At 33.3% G+C, this 16,034-nt stretch overlaps 1 protein-coding gene across 8 annotated transcripts in view; it reads right to left on the reverse strand.

Annotated features, from left to right (window-relative positions):
* The window catches only part of LOC661485 (uncharacterized protein), a 66,451-nt gene that overhangs the window by 1,915 nt on the left and 48,502 nt on the right, over positions 1–16,034 (reverse strand). For 7 of the 8 annotated variants that reach the window (XM_008193415.3, XM_967640.5, XM_008193412.3 and 4 more), the window contains 5 exons: positions 6,639–7,018; positions 6,277–6,583; positions 5,943–6,226; positions 1,128–3,985; positions 906–1,076 (listed from right to left, as the gene is read on the reverse strand). In XM_008193415.3, coding sequence (XP_008191637.1) covers positions 906–1,076; positions 1,128–3,985; positions 5,943–6,226; positions 6,277–6,583; positions 6,639–7,018 — 4,000 coding nt within the window. The remainder of the gene's footprint in view (positions 1–905; positions 1,077–1,127; positions 3,986–5,942; positions 6,227–6,276; positions 6,584–6,638; positions 7,019–16,034) is intronic. The other variant, XM_015984244.2, reaches the window with a different exon arrangement.

Here is a 16,034-nt window from a genome sequence, read left to right on the forward strand (position 1 = left end):
TTGTACCTTCAACCGTATTTGCTGCGTAGCAAATTGATAATACTAAGCGATTATTTTTTGGACACCATCGCCTATTTAGTAAAACGCTGCGAATACTGTTGAAGATACAAAAAAGTGTAGGAACGAGGTTGTATAGAATTAAATGTACTACAAAAATGTCTGCGACACCATATTTCCATCTTCAACGGTTTAGATATAAATTCACTTTTTCATACTTGACCACCTGCAAAATGAAGGAAATCCATCGCTTGGGCGTCTTTGAACGTCTTTAAAGCCAAAACTGTTGAAGATAAAGATACGGTCTCAATGACTTTTTTAAAGGAAATTTAGTTCTCTACAACTTTTTTCAGAACATTTTTCTTGTATCTTTATTTTTTCTTTAATCGCAGCGTTTTTCAAAATACGAAAAAAAGCGCAAGTTTTTAAATTTTTAATAATTGTTTCTCATGTTTCTCATGAAAATTTTGATGCTCGGTTTTTCTCAGTCTGTTGTGAATGCAAAGCTCAATATTTCTGCATTTTTTTCCAAGTTATTAGTAAACTGGTTGAATTTTAATTAATTTAAAACGACTTGACACCGAGACGGTATAACGCTCGAAGCGCCCTCATTTTATTCTGCCGTACTATTTTTTTTTTGGTTCAGAAAATTATACGATTTTATATTTTTTTTTAGAAAATACACCCACAATGTGGTAAAATGTAGAATTAATGTTTGTTTAGAATTATAAAAACAAGTAAAATAACTCGAGTTCGTATTGGGTCAGGGCTTTAAAGTTTACAATAAATTTATGTGTTCCTACTTTTCGTTAATAAGTTTTATGTGTGCGAACCTAACAACCAGAAAACCAATCAAAAAGTCACTGTTATAAAACGCTGTAACGAAAAAAATTGTGTATGTTACTCACTTTGGTACGTTACTTTTCCCCACCGGTTTCCTACTTAACGAACTCGATGCTGCCCTTCGTGGCGGCGTAACCTTTGCCACTTTCTGCGCCGTCATGGCCTTATAAGGCAAACTACTGGGTCTTGGGACATGTCTTGGTGTCTCACTCTCGACTTGATCCACTCTACTCGTCCTAAACGTAACATATCAATTGATACGTCATTACCAACTAAACAATAATTACCTCACACTAGTAGTTTTCTTGGGTTTTGGGGGTGGCTTTGCCTGGACTAGATTCTTCTTCGGAGTTTTTTGACTCTTACCTGATGGTGAAATCAGGATGGGAATCCCCGACGGTTTAATTGGGGAAGTAATGGGACGAGGGATCTTCGATTTGTTATTGGTGGGCGATGACGGAGGGGAGGGGTTAGATTCACGCCCACTTAACATCTCCCACTTCTGTTGCAACTTTTTGAAACGTCGGCCGTTGATCGGTTTATCGTCGGAAATGTTCGAGTCGAGTGATTCAGGTGGTTCCCCATCGTCCGGTTTTGTTTGATTTTCAAGACTATCAGTATACTCTTCTTCATCTTCACGTGCCAGTCGATCGTAAACTAGGTAAAGTTTCGAATTTGAGGAAATCCCCGACCAGCGTTTTTTCGCAGCTGTTGTAACATCACCAAGCTTGAAGTTTGGTTTAGGGAGACTACCGGACTCGACACACGACCTTGGACGTTCTTTCTTTTTGGACGAACTCAAAAGATCGGGAATCACCGTCACGACGGACACATCGTCGGAACTTGACGAAGTCCGGTTTTTATGAGTTGGGCTCAACTGCTCCAAACGTTTGAAACTCAAATGCAACTGGCGGTACTCAAACAAAAGATCCAACTGGAACGGGAGCAACGCCAAAGGTTGCAGGGCAGAAATGAGCGAATCGAGTAACGTCCGTAAAGTCAAACCACCAACATGTGCCATAATCAACGAATCCTTATTGTAGTGTTTCCTCAAGATGCTTTCCCTCGTTTTTAGGTAACTCACCCACGCGTCCAACGAACGCACGTTAAGTAAACCGAACACGAAAGCATTGAACTTAACCAAACCTTCCGTTATTGCATCCTCACTATTAATCCGCATCACCAGTTCGTTCAAAGCTTTAGTGAGCGGTCCTTGCTGAGCTGAAGCTTCCACCACTTGCCAAACGGAATTGTTAATTGCACCGAAACTGCTCTCAAGGCTTGGTTTCAAACCATCACTCAATACAGCGTAAAGTGCAGGACACAGTGTCGAAAGTGCCAACTTTGCCAAATTTGGAGTGGCTCCAGAATCGCCCAAAGTGTTCAATTCAGATTGGTTACAAGCCGACGAAAAGTGATTGATGAGCTGTTCGACAGAATCGGTTACAGCGTTCACTAAACTGCGTTTTTCCACCAAATTTGGTTTATGGACCGGACTGTAGTTACTATTTTCGCTCTCTTCACAGATGGGCATTTCGGCGAGGTTTTTCCCAAAGTAGTTTTTCGAAACATTGGGTGAGTTGTTTGGGGCTGTGAATTGTTTGGGCAAAACGTTGACTTTTTCGGCGAAACTTACGGTTTTTTTCCCAGGACCGTCTTGATTGATCTTCAAGGAGAGGAATTTGCCGACGTACGAACGCAACTGCATTAGACTTTCGTCGGTCATTTCTTCGTTATCGGACGTTGAGATTCCGCTTATCTTTAGAAACTCCTCCAATTGGACCAGTTCATCGGTACTTATGTTTGAGAGAAGGAAATCTGTTTTGGGAGGTTCGTGGTGCTCGTCCACACTACTACTCGATGTTCCAGCATCGACACCTTCATCTTCAGTCTCACTGAACCGTTTCTTCCGCAAAATATTTCTCCGATACATTCCTTCTTCAGTCAAATCTTCCTCGCTTGTTTCGTACAAACTGAACCTTTTTGCATCAACTTTTCGCAAAATTCCTTTAGGGAGCGGTGGACGTGGTGGTACTTCGCCTTGTTGGAGACTCACACAACGTACGGGAAGTGGTGGAGCGGTCATTATTGACCTTTGACCACTATTCAAAAGACTTGCTTCCGAACTTGTTACGCTGTCATAACGATAGACAAAAAGGGGATTCAAATTTGTGGCAGGACTATTCTGGGAATCACTCAACATGGTCGAAGACCCCCGATAACCGCTACTAGGTTGCGTCGCAGTACTAGAACTAGAACTGGAATAATCGCAACTAAACGGCCGACGTTTCCGAGATTTTTTAATATTTTCGGAAATTTCGGGTACTTCAGCCAAAATTTTGCGGTACTCTTGTGGAAGAAGGAAATTTAAAGAATCCCAGTCTTTCACATGACTGAAACCTTTCTTCTTCAACATTTCCAAGTCCGTACAACTAAACGGTCGCCGCTTGTTGACAGTTTTCAAATTTGGTTCTTGCGGAATCAGTAGAACTTTAGTCATATCGTCCTGTTTGTTCAAAAAGTCTAAATTCGGTAGAACGTAGTTGGGGTACAGGACATAGACTGGTTTTTGCACCTCACCCTCTTGTTTGAGTTTGTTGAGGAACGAAGGTTCGACGATTTTCACCGGTTTTGTGGCAGGTTTAGCAATATTTTTCAAGTTGGTAATTTCGGAAAACTGTGACGTTTGAATGCTTTGATTCATCAACTCGTGTTTGAGGGTATTGTTGTTGTTAACGTTCTCATCACTGTAGTCAATTTTCGATATACTTTCCGATAATTGCTCGACTGATTCGCTTCGTGAAACTTCCTCTTCTGGTTCTTCCGCGATTAAATCGTAAGTCCTGACGCTACTTTCGTTCGTTTTTTGGTCAAGTTCTGGTTTCGAGTCGGAGGAATTGCTTTCACCTGATTGACTTCCTGGCCAGTTTTCCGTCGATGATAACTGATCCATTGTTGTTGACATACCTTCCGTACTCATACTTTTTTGCTTCATGAAGAGTTTAACAAGACTGAAGTTGTGTTGATGTTTGTTTGTTGTGGTTTCACTTGTACTTGCATCGATGGACGTCGCCATGTCTGATACGCTACTGCTTTGGTGCTGAATATCAAACACTTTGACCGGTTTTCGGCGAATGGTTTCGGTCTTTAAGCAAAAAATTAACAAATTAGCCAAGTGTACGACCAAGACAAGTATAGTAAAAATTATTTTTCTATTTTTAGCGATATTTGTATACTAATTTTAAATCGAAAAATGAATTGAGTCTTTTAAACAATTAGAATTTTCGCCAACGTAAAACTTTTTTGAAAAAAAAAATTCGATACTTTTTTTGTTAAAATTATAAAAAAATATTTATAATATTCTAAAAAACGTGTGCACTGTCATGATACAAATAGAATGCAACCAAGAAACTAGAAAAAATATTCTTAGTTTTGAACGAAATGCGAATATTCATTTTATTTTGACAGTATTTGGAAGAGGAGGCAAAATAAACCTCGGTCAACTAAGACTTAGTGATGTTTTTTCTTTTTGAAGTAATGTTTGTTTGTTACTTTTGTTAGTAACTTTATGTGTTCCTTGTCCATTGCTCAAAAATGGGAAAATAGATAAATTATCGAAAATTTACAATACGTCAAAATCAACTTTTTTTACTTTGGAAAACAATAAGTTAAAATTTAATTTAATTATTTTCGCTAAAAAATCAATTTGTAACGAAGATTTCTGATAATGGATATTGAGAAAACTGAGCAGACAGTAAGAAATGTCAAATAACGTTGAATAACGTTAAGCTATGCCGATTCAGATTCACATCGTCTGGACATGTGTCATTTCAGGGAATCCCCTGTGCAAATAGTGGGAATCCTAGCGTATTCCCATCCTGACGTCATGCTCCAAAAATAACCATGACGTTCATGATACAAAAAATAGCACTGACATCGGGGATTCACATAATTTTTAATGTAAGATTCCCCAAAATAACGCATGCGCACACAAAGATATGCCAAGCCATGACATCATAATCCAAAAATAGCTTCCACATCAGAGAATTCCCACGTTTTGCACCGGGTAATCCCTGAAATGACACATGCGCAGGCAAAGTGAATCTGAATCGGCACAGCTTATCACTTAAAGGAACTGAACAACTAAAACTGGAAGATGTGAAAGATGATGTTTTTACATCTGCTGGTAGTCATGTACAGATATATCGTATTAATTCCTTGAACTAAATTAATTATATTCTTTTTGAAGTAATGTTTATTTGTTACTTAGTGATTTTTATGAGTTCCTTTTTTATTGTTCAAAAATGGAAAAAAGGAATAATGACCAAAAGTTTACAATACGTCAAAATCTACTTTTTATTTTGGAAAACAATAGGTTAAAATTTAGTTTGAATAGAACCATCAATACTTCTAATGTGGGGTTTAGACAAAACATCCTGTATATCCCTGAAAATACCTTGATGGTGGCTAATATGTACACAGCTACTTCCAAGCAGTGCCCTCCTTTCAGCTCAACCATAAGATTTGTGATCCATTTGTGATCAGGAAGAAATGGAGATTCGTCGCCCCACTTTGGTTTTGCAAAATATTTTTCAATTTAAAAATTTTTAAAATTAAAGTCCTACTGTTAAGAGTTCCCCTCCCTTTACGCTACCCCGACAACGGGGTGGGGGTGCCCATGAGGGTACCGTCGGTACTTTGTAAATATTGTAAATAGAGATTGAATATAGCTTCGTAAGAGTAAACAGCTTCTTTGTGAAATCCCCTAAATTCAGTCTCCTGGTCCTTCGATATACACCTACGTTGGCGCAAATTTAATTACGACTCTATGATGAAAACTTTTTTTGTTTTTCGTTGCACTTAAAATTGCTACTTTTGTTTCTTTTTGTTCATCTGTTAACGATTTCCATGAAATTATAAAGTTATGTATATTAATGACGTTAATATTAAAAATGTTTAGCGATAAGCAATTGCTTAAGCTGAGCAACACTCGGTGCCGACTTAAACTTAGTTTAAAGTTAAACTGGGTTTAATCTTGAACTGAGCAACCGGGCCTTACACACACTAAAAACTGTTCCCATTTAACCTTAAATATGACTTACCGAAACAAAATTGTGGTTTTTGAGGTAATTCAACTTCTTTTTGTACAAATTGGGCATACTTTGGCTTTTGGCCGAGTTTTCCGTTAGACTAGTTTCGTCTCCTGAGTTGTTGTTATTACCAGAAGGGTGACGCCTTAACTGGTTATCACTACTTCTTTTCTTCAACTTGCTCCAAGTGGTGAAACTACTTGAATCGGACTGAGTCATTGAAGCTTCGGTCAATTTGCAATTGTTTGTTGGTTTCTTAACCCAATGAGTTCCCATACCGGAATTCTCGCTCTTATCTACAAAACAAATTTGTTTATTTGTGTGATAAGTATTATCGCTTTTGTACCATCATGGTAGTCACTATCTTCCGAATACAATGTGGAGCCTTCAAAGGCAATGGTGTAGTTGTCTTTGTTGGCTTGACAAGTTAACATCATGTCACAATCAAGGGAATCAACACTGAAATTAGCGCCAGGCATTGGTGTTTCTTTGACTGGACTAAAGAGTAATTCTGATTTGTAAATTGACATTGATGTTGAATTTGCCGAATCTTCACCGTGTGAACTACTATGAGGACTTAACGAGCTGTCGAAATCAAATTTTGCCATCATTGAACCCGAGACACTTGCATAACTCTCTCCTTGCCGATTATTCTGCAAGAAAAAATAGTAATAAGTGTTTTTTTTTTGTATATAAGTTAGATGTTACTTCTTGACTCAAATGGTCGGTGCACATTGGCGGTAAGTTAGTCAAAAGTGCGTGAATATCCTCCGTCCGAAAACTCTCCATATCGGCTTCTGCCAAATTCGCGTCCATGTTCTTTGCCAGAGCGTCATAATAATTCATATCGTTGGCTTCGTACGACTCGGGAAGTGACAGAATACTCGTGTGATGATTGGTTCCGCCATCCCGATAGCCATAGTCTAGAAACCATTGGTAATCAGAGTTATCTTGAATGAAATCTATATCTTGGGAAGACGTATTGCTGAGGTAACTTGCTGAGCCGTGGTGGTTGCTGTTGCAGTCAGAGTCTGGGCTGACAGCAAGCCCTCGAATACCCAGACTCCCCACCTCGTTCATTGTCTTGCCTGAAACAACATAAAAAAGTTCGTTAAAAATTGGTTACCCTAATTTAACCGCAAATCCACATGTAAATTAGTTTATTATACGAGTTTTATACGACGTTCTGTTGTGGCACGAATGGTTTTCGAGCACGACGAAGGAGTGCCAAAATGAAGTCTTATAAAACGAGTGAAATATACTATTTTTTCTACTTTCTATTTTAGTTGTTTGTCTTTGTTTAGTTTAACTTAGCAAAATCTGCTCAAACTACTTCCTCTTAATTTTGTTGATTATTCAGGCTTTATCAATAATCGAATTGACAGCCCAGCACTGCCAATGTAACTCCTAAAAATCTACTAAAAGTAGATGCACAAAAGTTCTTTGTGAAACTACTTTCTGTTTCACAATGAACATTTTGTGAAATCAAAGTAGAAAAAAAAATGTCTTGATTAGCAATTAGTTCAAAAACATATGGGGTTTCAATTTTTTTTTTATTGTTTAAGTTTTATGTCTAAAAATTTGTTTTTTAGGCTTCCAGTCTTTCAATCACATAATTTTTTTTAGTGTTTCAACCACACAGTTTTTAAGTTTCTCAGTATTTTGGCTTAATTCTACCATATTTCATATTAATTTTCTAAATTTTTCAGTTTCTCGTGGTTTCACTTTCTTATAATTTCAGTTTACCAATTTCTAACTATTGTATATTAAATTAGTTTTTAAGGGTACACTGTCTTTTAATTTCTGGAATTTTGTGAAAAGCATCAAATGAAAAAAGTAGGGTAACATGTTAAAGTTATTGAACTCGTAAATAAAATGCAAATTCTTGTAGTACTCCAGAAGTGGTGAACAAATTAATTAATGAAACAACTACACAAAAAAAAACATGCAAAAATCTACTGAAAATAAAAATATCAATTGAATGAAAAAATAATGGTAGTGGTAATTGGTAATAAAATCAAATGCCTACTTTTAGAACTAGTACCATACCGATATGAATTTTCATATAGAACAATATTTAAACAATTAACTTCTTTTTCACACATTCGCAGTTCATGCAACCCTCGCTGCGCTCGTGTTATGTGCTCATGTAAGATGTATTTTTCAAACATATTAGGTAAATAACTATCAGGTGTTCATTATTAAAAAAAAACTCGCAGCATGCTCTGAGATGTTTACGGATGTCGTAGAACAATTTTTATCATTGTATTATTGGTTGCCTACCAACCAGAATTCATAACCCAAGATTGCTAAATAGTGTTCAAAGGCGATGTATTATGTGTGTTGAACAATAAAGAAAACATTTCCAACAGTTTTTATAAATAATAAATACATATTTATTATAAAAGTCTGTTAAGTCTGTTATCTTTTTTTAATTGTCAAAAAGTTATGAGAGAACGAGTTAATCGCAGACAGAGTTTTGTTTATTTTTGTAATGGCATTTACTGCATTAAAAATTATGTTTTTATTTTTCCTGCAATAGAAATTAATAAATGTACCCTAAATTACCAGATTTTAATTGCCAATGACTGTTTTTTCCAACTTTTTTTGACATCTAAATAAGGTTTTTCTTCCTAAAAATCGGATCTCGACTAATTAATAAATAATACGGGTTCGCAAGCAACAAGTGGGATTGAATTTTCCTTTAATTATCAGGTAATCGGTAATGAAAAAAGTGATTTCTTACAAAACTTAATTATGATTAGAAATATTGTCAAATTTATTGTCCATTAACGAGAAAACTTATTGTCCCGTCTTTTCTCAGATAGATAATGTAAATTAACCACATCAATTCCTACCACTAACCCAAGTAATTTAAAAGACAGCAAATAATGTAAGTTGAAGATAAAGGCCACTGTAGTGTCGCAGACCAAGGTAAGCAAAGCGCTTCATTTACTGGTCAGTTTAATAGCAAACTACGAAAGGGAAAACAATCACATAAATCAATTAAGATTAATCGTTTGGTTTAAGAAAAAAACAAAGAAGAAAATGAGATGAAAGTGATCCATCCTGTTGTTATGCTATCCATCACTCAAATGTCATTTCTAACGTAGAAAAACAAATTAAATATTCATTTTCATAGATAAAAGATCTTGATTTCAGCTAATTTCACTAAAAATAATAAAACGAAATGTTTTTAGAACACCATGTTTTGAGCACTCTACGTTTCAAGATAGTAAAACAATGTGTTCAAAAATGGTTGTTCATCAAGTTATGGCTGTGAAATTCAAATTCAATTCATTTTTCGGCTAAGTTGTTTCAAGTGTAGGGTTTGTCTTGATCTGTGATTTATAATTCCGTGTATTTTTTTGTGTATTCTTTCGTTTTTGGATTTGAAGCCCTCTTGTATTATTTCGTCGGATCAGTCACTTTGAAAGCACATTACGTTCAAATTCTATAGGTGACTTGAACAACCATTTTTGAACACACTGTATTATTAAAGTTTACCTCATTTTTGAAAAAAAATTCGGTTGGTAGTAAAGTTCAATCCACTTCCACAAAAATTTCCAAAAGTAAAATTTTTCTCCGTTGTCTAAATGTTTACTTCCCACAAATGGTTCTGTAGTAAAATATAAACAATAGTAAAAGAACAAACTTTGGCATATCATTTCGATAAATACCTACTTTCGGTTATTCACTTTCATAAAAACAATTGTGGTTCAAATGACTAACTGTTACAATGACAACTATTATAAAATTTAATTATAAGAGTAGGCTATTTACATCACAATGGGCACAAAGAAACTGCACGGCTAATACATAAAAAAACAAGTATATATAAACATTAATAGAGAATCAGTTCGGTTTTTCAAAATGCTTAGTAAACCCGTTACCTCCAAACATGTAATCTTCACTATTATGCATAAAAAGCTATAAAAAAAAGCAAAGTACAAATGAGTAGTAATTAAAAAATGCTTGGTTCCATACTTTTTGTTCACCAAAAAAATCACTTATCGCAAACGGTTCAAGGTCTGTGATATTTTAAATAAACCCTTGCAAATAAAAATTTTAACAAAAAAATTGATATGTGTCAAAAACTATAACAGATAAGTATCAACAATTTGGGAAATTTTACTCAGTTTAAGAAAGTGAATTTAATAAAAATGTCTGGTAACTATTTAAAATTTCAAAGTGGCCCCAATTTCTTGTAGTTCCCACAGCTCAGACATTTTGAAAGTTATTTAATTGAACTCGGACTGATCGCTTTGGATCGTATACAAAATTTTAAAGCTCTAGATATATTAGAAGTTAAAAGATCCTAATGTAGGTCCTAAAAGAAGCACCCTGTATAGACAAACTGCGTACTGCTAATATTTTTGTAAAAACAAAAGATATAAAATGACTAACTCATTTACATCTTGATTGCTATATGTAGATATCATGAAAAAAAACATGAAATCATAGTTATATTTTTATTTTTTCGAGACTACACAAGTAATTAGTCAAAATGTTTTTCCAAAATTAGCGGTTATGTAGTACTTTTCCGAAGCCACATGTCATTATGACAAAATGGTCAGTAAAGGAAAACAAATTCCAAATTATTTTTAAGTAATGATCAAAGCTTCAAAAAACTGTTTTGGGTAAAAAAAACTTCTTAAACAGATAATAAATTAATCACTGTTAAAATTCGTTGGTTTGAAAAACGATTTAAATTTCCAATGAATTCGTCCTCGTCGTTTAACAAAAACGTCCTCTGTGTGGGTTGCGTGAAACCATCATAAAAATATGTAGACACATAACACAGTCTGGTGCGTATGAAGCCTCTAAAAATATTAATCCTAATTACTTAATGGATGAAAATGTTAATTTCATGGTCGATACTAACGTTCATTGAACGACTCAGTTGCCAAAGCATTTGCTATACAACTGACACTTCTGGTCAAAGCGATGCAAATTTCAGATTAAAGTGTTACTAAAAATGATTTTAAATAACAAGACAAAGGAGGAGGAACATCAACATGATTTTATTCAGAATATTTAACACCCACAGAAACCACAACCAATGACTATGTTTTTATTGATTAAAAGTACAATGTGTTTTTAAATGATTCTCATCTAGTTAACTTTGAAATAGGTTTACATGTAAAAAAATTTGTGCCGCTCTGCTCAATTAAATTATCTGTCAATAATTGTCATAACTGTCAGTTATTTAATATTCGGTGTCTAAATGCCTGTCATTAATTCGATAAAGCGGCATTTCTGATTTTATATAAGAAATTCATAGACGAGTAGATGAGAATCATTTAAAAACACATTGTATAGAAACATTAATCTACTTTAGAAGTTTAGAAGAGGTTTATTTGTATCTCGAAATACCTTATCAAAGCGAGAAGAAAAGTCTTAAAAAAGAGAAATTAATAAAATGAAACCAAACTAAATCTCATTGTTCAACTAATTCTTCTCTTGTCAAAGCGAAAACAAAACAACCGTTTTATACACAAAACCATACAAAATGACTGACAGCTTACTAAAAAGCCAAAACAATGAGCTCCCTTGACGTTGCTAATTATAGTTTCAACTGCCAGATTTAATAAACTTAAAAGATATTGCAAATTTAAATGTCAGCGCGCGCCTTGCAATTAAAACGTGCGAAAAAATTCCTTTTTTTATATCAATAATAAATTAATTAATTATCAGCGTAACCAGTGACTCCAATTATCCACCAGAAAGTTAAGTAATGTCATATCTAATCTGCTTAATATTAAATATACAGTTAACGAGAGAAAGTGCACAACATACTTGAGCAACTTTTTACGTAAATAATTTTTTAAAATCATAAAATATTGGAATAATAGAACCGAAAAATTGGGTAATAAATTTGCTCCGGTTGATCAGGAAGGGTGTCAAATCGAACTTCCGATAAATCGGATTGGATTGACATTTCATGCAAGAAATCGCTTCCTATTCAGACTTTCCAGAAAATGACAAAATAATTGGGTTAAAAAGGTATACTACCTGATCTAAAACATGCATGTAACCATTTTAAACCATGTGTCTCATCAACATCATTTGTTTGTTAATGAACTCATGTAATTCAAACAATAAACATGTTTATTTATGTAAATCATCTAATTAAGAGCATTTCTTTCTCAAATTTATTTTTATATTGTTCTCATAATAACTAAATTTTCACAATAAACAACTCCTTAAGAGAAATAAGTTTTTAGTAAAAAAATAAAACCAAAAACTTTCAAAATGTTTTAATCGTAACTCAAACCATTATACAGGGCGTTTCGTCTAACCACCACATTAGAAGTAATGGTAGTTCTAATAATGATAGTCATCTGAAAATTTGTATGCAACCATAAACTGTTAAGTTCTGTTCAGTGGAAATATTTTCAAGATGGTGACACTTCAGGTTATACTGGAAGTCGCTATCAACTTCGATATTTTAAATAGGAGGCTATATTTTTAATGCGTTTTTGGATTACCAGGGATTCTTGGATTCTAAGGTAGTTTTCATAAGCTTTCCCTACACCTAAATTTAGTCGTTTACAAAATATTTAGAGTTTTTAATTTTTTTGGATTTACACCTTTCAGTTCAAAAATCGATAACTCTGCAATTTTAAAAAATTTGGAAATACTTTTTAGCTCATTTGAAAGAGAAAACCTTGATCTTTTCTTTGGTGTTTTCACATTTGTAAACAAAAATAACAAACTTCAAATGTTTAAAGTTAAGTTTTTAAAACATTAAGCAGTGCCTGCCACAAGTTTTATTTCATTAAATAGTAATTTAATTCTGCATCGATCTGTATTAGCATTCCCTATACTTATGTTTAATAGTTTTCAAGTTACAATAACTTTTTGTTGGGGTTGAAAAATTATTAGCCATAGGCCTTTTCTCATAGGTTGCCATGGAAACGAAAGAAAAAATGTAAGAAGTTACAGTTTTTTAAACCAACATTCAATGAATTTATGTTGTTTTCACAGAACGGACAACATAATTTTGAACAGTTTGTCGTTTGTTTAATCAGAAATGTTTTAATGGTAACTATGCAAAAAAAACTTTGGTTAGTAAGAAATTTTCTACAATGTCAAAAAAAAACAACATAACTTGAAAATTATCATAGATCGATACAGAAGAAAATTCTCCTCCATCTAGTGAAATAAAAATTGGGACATCCCATTTGAAAAAAAATAAGTTATGGGTACTTAATTGTACAAACTTTACCCTAAAATTTTTGGGTTTGTTAACTTCTTTTCAAATTTTGAACACACCGGAAAAGAGATATAGGCTTTCTCTTATAATACTTCAAATATAATTTCGAAATCACCAAAACTAAGAGATTGACCGATTTTTTAAGTAACAGGTGCAAATCCAAAAAATTTCAAAAAATCTTAAATATCTCAAAAACGGTAAAACTTAGGTAGGGAAAGCTGATAAAACTCCCTTAAAATAACTCAACTAATTTAAAAACGCAGTGAAAAACATTACTTTCCATTTAAAGTTGATAGTGACTTCCGGTACAACCGGAAGTGCGGCCATCTGAAAAATATTTTCATTGAACAGAACTCAACGGATTATGGTTGAGTACCAATTTTCAAATAAATATCTTTATTAAAACGTTTAATACTTCTAATGTGGAGTTTAGACGGAACACTGTATATTTTTAATACATATTATGAAAAAAGCTACGTAATAAATGAATAGCACATTTTCGCTAACCAGTTGATATACATTTTTTTTACTCAATTTCACTATAAAAAATCAAAAATATGTTTACAAAAGTAAAAATTTCAATAAAAAAATTTACCAAAACATCAGCCAATTTTTAAATCAGATAATAGTTGCAAGAAATCACAACAAAAGTAAATTGGAATATGTAATACATAAACTAAAAAATCCACCGAAAAAATGTTTCATTGATGAAATTACTTATGTTCTCAAAAAACATTTAATCGTGATTAAGGACAAAATTTAGCTTTGGTCCTGGATTTTGAAAGTTTTTGTTCACAATTTTTTTTCCAATTAACAGTGATTTGAATTCAGGTATGCAGTTAAAGTAATCCTCATAGATCAGTCTTAGTCTAAAGAAATATTTCACAAAAAAATATATAAAAATTACAATACTCAAAAACAAAATTTAAAAATACAGAAGACTATACCTTAGGAGACGAAACGAGATAGAAAATCTGAACCCAAAAAATAGTACGGCAGAGTAAAAATGAGGGCGCATCGGGTGTTAAGTTTAATCCAACTAATTGACCAATTAATTACTTGGAAAAAATACACAAAACGCATTCTTAAAAATGTGCGTCAATAATTTTGCAATTGGTCTAGATTTGAAAAAATCAACATCTCTTTAAATATTATTCCAAAATATATTCTCTAAAGAAACTAAATTACATATTTAATAAAATACGTAGATAAAGTGTAAATTAAGTTAAATCAAAGTGAGAACTCTAAAAAATTTGTCCTTTTTAGTTATTTTACAAACTACCAACATATTTTTCCACACTATGGTTCATTAAATCATGATTAACCAAGCATATTTATTAAAAATGAACTTCCGCACCATTCTGCTTTCTAAACATTAAAAACAATAAACATTGATGATTTATAATTACTGTTACAATCACTGTAACATAAAAATTAAAAAAATGGTTTAGCTTCTGCTTGATTGAATTTCCGATGGCTGCAAGTATGTAAATATTACATAAATTTGATTTCTTTGCCACGTGCAATTTTATGCTTCGATGTCCAATTAGTTTGTATTTTATGGTTGAACTCCGTTTGGAGAAATACGTGTCGAATTCGCTTTCAATCTATTGCATCCCAAAGTTTCCCTTTTTTCGGTTCCGTAAAAATATAAAGGTTCGGTTGCAATAAATTTTAATTAGTTTGCTTGTTTAAACAACATCAAAATCATTAAAATCAATTTTTGGACTTTTTCGAAAACTGGTTGTTGTGTTGTGAATGTAGGTGGTCATTTCTACCTGAGTGAACTCATTAGGATCCCAAATAAGCACACATTGTTGTAATCATTAAATTAATTAGAGAAAAATCTACCCCAGTTAAGTTGAAGAAGATCACCTTGGAAATGCTAATTTTGTACATAAATCGATCGATTAAAGTTAAGTGTATGCATCTAATTGTAATTAAGTAATAAAAACACGAGATTATGTCTATATGCAAATTGTGGTTTAATTAAATATTTTTCTTAGAAATCGCTCAATTTGACTGAGATTTTTCAGTTCGAATTTACAAATGACGGCTGTTAAAATGTCCAAGAGTAGTCAAACATGCCATTTATATGCATATGAGCGCTACCTTATGGTTATTTTAAACAATAATAAAATAGATTGCTTCAATTACTCACAAAACATGTGTTGCGGATAAATCAAGTCTGTTGTTAGCAAAAAGACCGATTGCTCAGTTTTGAGCTTAAGCTTTTGCTTTGTTTAAACTAAGTTTAAACCGTAGCTGTGTTGCTCAGTGAACAGTTTAGCTAAACGAAAAATTTGATGAATTATTTTTAGTTTTTGAATAATTATTGAAAAAAATCAAAATTTTATAATTTTCGTTTTTATTTTTTTAAGCGAAGATTAAAAAACTAGACCTTTTTAAAGAAGGACATTCTTGGGTCACTTTTTTACAAGAAATCTAAATCTGTTATCGCCTTTCCCAAAGCATTCTTGATTTCAGAGGTCACTCAACTGTGGTTTTTCTTATGGACGCCATATTTGATACCTGTATTTTTGAAAAGTCTTTTGTTCCCGATTACAACGATGTATCACATTATATGGTAGAAACTTACATATGGATTAAAATTAAGAAAAGTGTTTTTGCAAAGAGTGCTTTGGAAAAAGACACCACTTTTTTACAACAAATCTAAATTTGTCATTACCTTTTTCAAGGCGTTCTTGATAACACTCAACTTTATGAATGATATGAATATCGATGTAAGTAAGCAGATACTTAGACCCGGTTACTCAGTTTGAGCATAAGCTTTTGCTTACGTTAACTCGGTTTAAATTTAAACTAAGTTTAAACCGTAGTTGTATTGCTCAGTGGAAAGTTTAGCTAAGCCGCCACTTATGCGG

This window comes from Tribolium castaneum, chromosome 7, assembly GCF_031307605.1.
Source record: "Tribolium castaneum strain GA2 chromosome 7, icTriCast1.1, whole genome shotgun sequence".
NCBI classification, from domain to species: domain Eukaryota; kingdom Metazoa; phylum Arthropoda; class Insecta; order Coleoptera; family Tenebrionidae; genus Tribolium; species Tribolium castaneum.